This window comes from Rhagoletis zephyria, unplaced genomic scaffold, assembly GCF_001687245.7.
Source record: "Rhagoletis zephyria isolate East Lansing unplaced genomic scaffold, Rhagoletis_zephyria_1.1 Rzeph_scaffold_00113, whole genome shotgun sequence".
NCBI classification, from domain to species: domain Eukaryota; kingdom Metazoa; phylum Arthropoda; class Insecta; order Diptera; family Tephritidae; genus Rhagoletis; species Rhagoletis zephyria.
Window position 1 is genome coordinate 428491 of NW_016157197.1, and position 3605 is coordinate 432095.

The 3605-nt window shown below is 36.1% G+C and overlaps 1 protein-coding gene across 1 annotated transcript; it reads right to left on the reverse strand.

Moving 5' to 3' along the window:
- Nucleotides 1-512: 512 nt before the first annotated feature.
- LOC108378113 (uncharacterized) lies at nucleotides 513-3157 on the reverse strand. Its single transcript, XM_017634415.1, has 2 exons — nucleotides 1713-3157; nucleotides 513-1514 (listed from the first exon to the last, which is right to left on the reverse strand). The coding sequence occupies exon 1, from the start codon at nucleotides 3137-3139 to the stop codon at nucleotides 1727-1729; it is 1413 nt and encodes a 470-aa protein (XP_017489904.1). The 5' UTR covers nucleotides 3140-3157; the 3' UTR covers nucleotides 513-1514; nucleotides 1713-1726.
- Between the last annotated feature and the right edge of the window lie 448 nt (nucleotides 3158-3605).

A 3605-nucleotide genomic window follows, 5' to 3' on the forward strand; every position in this document is an offset into this window, starting at 1 on the left:
AAATTAAATGCGTATTACAATTCGAATAAAGCTACATCACAATTTTATAATTGGAATAATTTAGATAAATTCTCAAATAATAAGTCAGTTTCACGCTAGTTCTTTTAAAGTAAATTTGTGCATAACACTTAGATATCTACTATTTGTATGTTTCACAGCATGCTTTCCATAAACATCGACTTCACATCACTGCGGTTGTTCTGGCTATTTCACACAATTAACAAGAAAATGATACCTTATTCTTTTGCATAATCATGCAATGAAAATAAAAATTACATAAACGGATGATCAAACTTGACATTATTTAATAAAAATGTAATTTTTCCAAAATATCGTAAAGAAAAATCGATACATTTTCACACTCGTTTTGCTATATCGTAAACTAAGTCGAAACTACTTAGTAGAAGTCTGAAATGCGACTATGAATAGAAGTAAATTTTAAGTTGGTACTTAAATTTAAGTTGCAATTTTGTTAGTTTCGACTTAGTTGCTGGACTATGAATACGCGCCTATAGCTTTATTAGAATTTTATTAATTTTTTTATTAATTTTTTTATTAATTTTTTTATTATTTATTTAATTCATCAATTAGAGTACAACTCAAATAGATTACTAAAAATTTAAAAAATAATAATGAACAATAAAAATGTGTAAACATAGACCTACCATAAAATAGAGAGACTAATTACAATTTAAAAAATGCAGCCTGAGATTTAGTTTAGATTTAAAAAACTCACGAGAATTTGAGAATACATCTAAATTTTTACAAACATGGTTAGTCTGCCTCAGACAACGTGTAAGCGGCTCATTAAGCATGAAGTTGGTCTTGCAATAAGGTAAATAGAACATGTCGCTGAATCTGAGATCCCGAGCAGGACAATTGAAATGAATAAGCTCAAGCAAGAAGTGGCAATTGATATGACTCGTTACTATGTCCCTAATAAACATTATCAAGGAAATTTGTCTACGTTGGCAATGCCAGCATAAGGCACCTACTGTTATAATTAGGCATACTACAATTCCAATTCAGGAAGTGAATGGCATATCTTGTAAAGCGTTTCAGGACCTTCTCAATCCTTAAGGATGAACCCGAATAGAAAGGATCCCAAATGATGCTGCAATACTCAAGATTGGATCTTACAAATGCAAAATACAAGCTCTTGAGAGTGAAAAGGTCGCGGAATTCATTTGAATTTCTCATTAAGAAGCCGAGCATAAGATGATGAAAAGTAACGGTCCCAGGTGGCTGCCTTGTGGTACACCAGAAGTGGCTTTAATCGCATCTGATTTAGTGTTATTTATGCGGACGAATTGGGTCCAATCAGCAAGAAAGATGCAAGCCACTTAAGCGTGCTAGCATGAAGTCCAATTGATTCCAGCTTTCCAAGTAGTGTTTTATGATTCACCTTTTCAAAGGCTTTCGAGAAGTTGGTGAAAATGACACCGAATTGTTGACCGATTTCGAATTGTTTTAAAATAAAATTTGAAAATAAGGCCAAGTTTGAAGAAGTGGACCTACCCTTAATGAATCANGCAAGCCACTTAAGCGTGCTAGCATGAAGTCCAATTGATTCCAGCTTTCCAAGTAGTGTTTTATGATTCACCTTTTCAAAGGCTTTCGAGAAGTTGGTGAAAATGACACCGAATTGTTGACCGATTTCGAATTGTTTTAAAATAAAATTTGAAAATAAGGCCAAGTTTGAAGAAGTGGACCTACCCTTAATGAATCAGTGCTGATAAGGCGATATGAGCCCAGAAATCTGGAAAACAATCCTATCATGGACAAGTTTTTCGAAAAGTTTTGGTATACTTGAAATTTTACAGATTGGACAATAATTTTGTATGTCCGACTTGCTCCCAGACTTATGAATAGGTATAATGAAGGACTTTCTCCAATTATGTAGGAATTCCCCTAATGATAGGGATTTGTTAAAAATAATTGATAGAGGCAGAGCTAACGCCGAAGCGCAGTTCTTTAATAAAGTAGGAGGGAAACCGTCTTCTCCAGGATTTGGGTCATTTGGCAAATCCAAAAGGCCAGCTAGAACTTCTTCAGCTGAAAGCTGTAAGCCTTTAAGCACGAGTGTGCTGCTATGTAGGTTATTGACTGTTCCGGTTTCAGACTGAGGAACATAAACAGATCGGAAGAAGGAGGCAAACAGGTTACAAATAGTTTGAACGTCCGTCGGGGATTCACCCAAATAATGCATCAGATCAGGAATTCCGGTGTTTTTCTTTTTGCTGTTTATAAACTGCCAAAACCGTTTACTATTTATTCTTATTTCGCTCTCAATGTTCAGTATATAGCTCTGGTATAAAAATTTATTCAGAGCGTCAAACTCTTTTTGTAAACTACTGTAGGCTTCAAAAAGTTCAAAATTGTCTTTCGATTTGCGATACAGCTTGTGCGTCTTAGTTTTCTTGTTGTTTCTATTAATAAGCCCAGAGTTATACCAGGCTGGTTTGGACAAATTTTTTACTGGCTTCATAGGTACGAACTTTTCAATTGCCGCTTCCAGGTTGTCTCGAAATACGTCGTAGGCCTGTGACAATAGAGCTTTGTCTAAGGCAGATTCCCAACCAACAGAATTCAGCGAGCGTGATATCTCAATGAATTTGGCTGTAGTGAAATTATAGTTCTTACAATTATAAATAACTGATTTTAAATAATTTATAAATTCAAAGCGTATACATAGTGCTTTGTGATGCATAGAGTTTGAAAGAGGGGGTGAAGAGAGGCATTCGACGTCAGATTTAAGATCATTATTAGTAAACACTAAATCAAGAATACGATTTTTGTCATTATGAACTCTATTAAGTTGAGAGAGGTTAAACTCAGCAAAGGTGTCGAGTACCCCACATTCACTCTCGCTTGTTACATCATTTGGCAAAAATTGCTTAACGTCATCATCAAACCACCATTTAACATTTGGCAAATAAAAGTCACCCAATATTATAATGTTTTGATTATCATATAGACTATTCAATATCGAGCAACAATTACTTGTATGAATTTTAAACAATTCAATTGGACTTAATGGCGGTATGTAACTTACTGCAATGAATAATTCATGAAATTTATCTATAACGATTTTCACAATAATTTGATCAATATCGAAGCGGCTCTGGTCTGAACTCATTTCAGAGGACAGGGTTATTTGCCTACTGGGTAGACTCGACCGAACGGCAACAAGTACACCGCCCCCTTTAGAGAGACCAGTTGCGCGTTGTCGACTGCCCTGGCTGGTTGTTAGGAGATACAGACAACGATGGCGGAGGGGGCCGCGTAGCAGAAGAAATTTGCTTTATCGCTTTATTGTAGACATTGGGATTCCGCAAAGCAGCAAGGGAGAGGTTGTTGGAGTTGGTATCATTACATGAGTTAGATGCAGCGAGAGTATCATCGGCACGAATGGCAGTAGCAGAGAGAGGTGCAGCAGAAGCATAGGAAGTAGGTGGAGCAGGAGGTAAAAGTGTCTGCCCGTTTCTAGAGGCTGTAGTAATAACTTCGTGAATTTTATTGAAATCGTTGCGGATATCTTTTATGGCAGCGACATCAAAATAACAAAGTTTGCGGCGAACAGCTTGCACTTCTATCTGCAGATC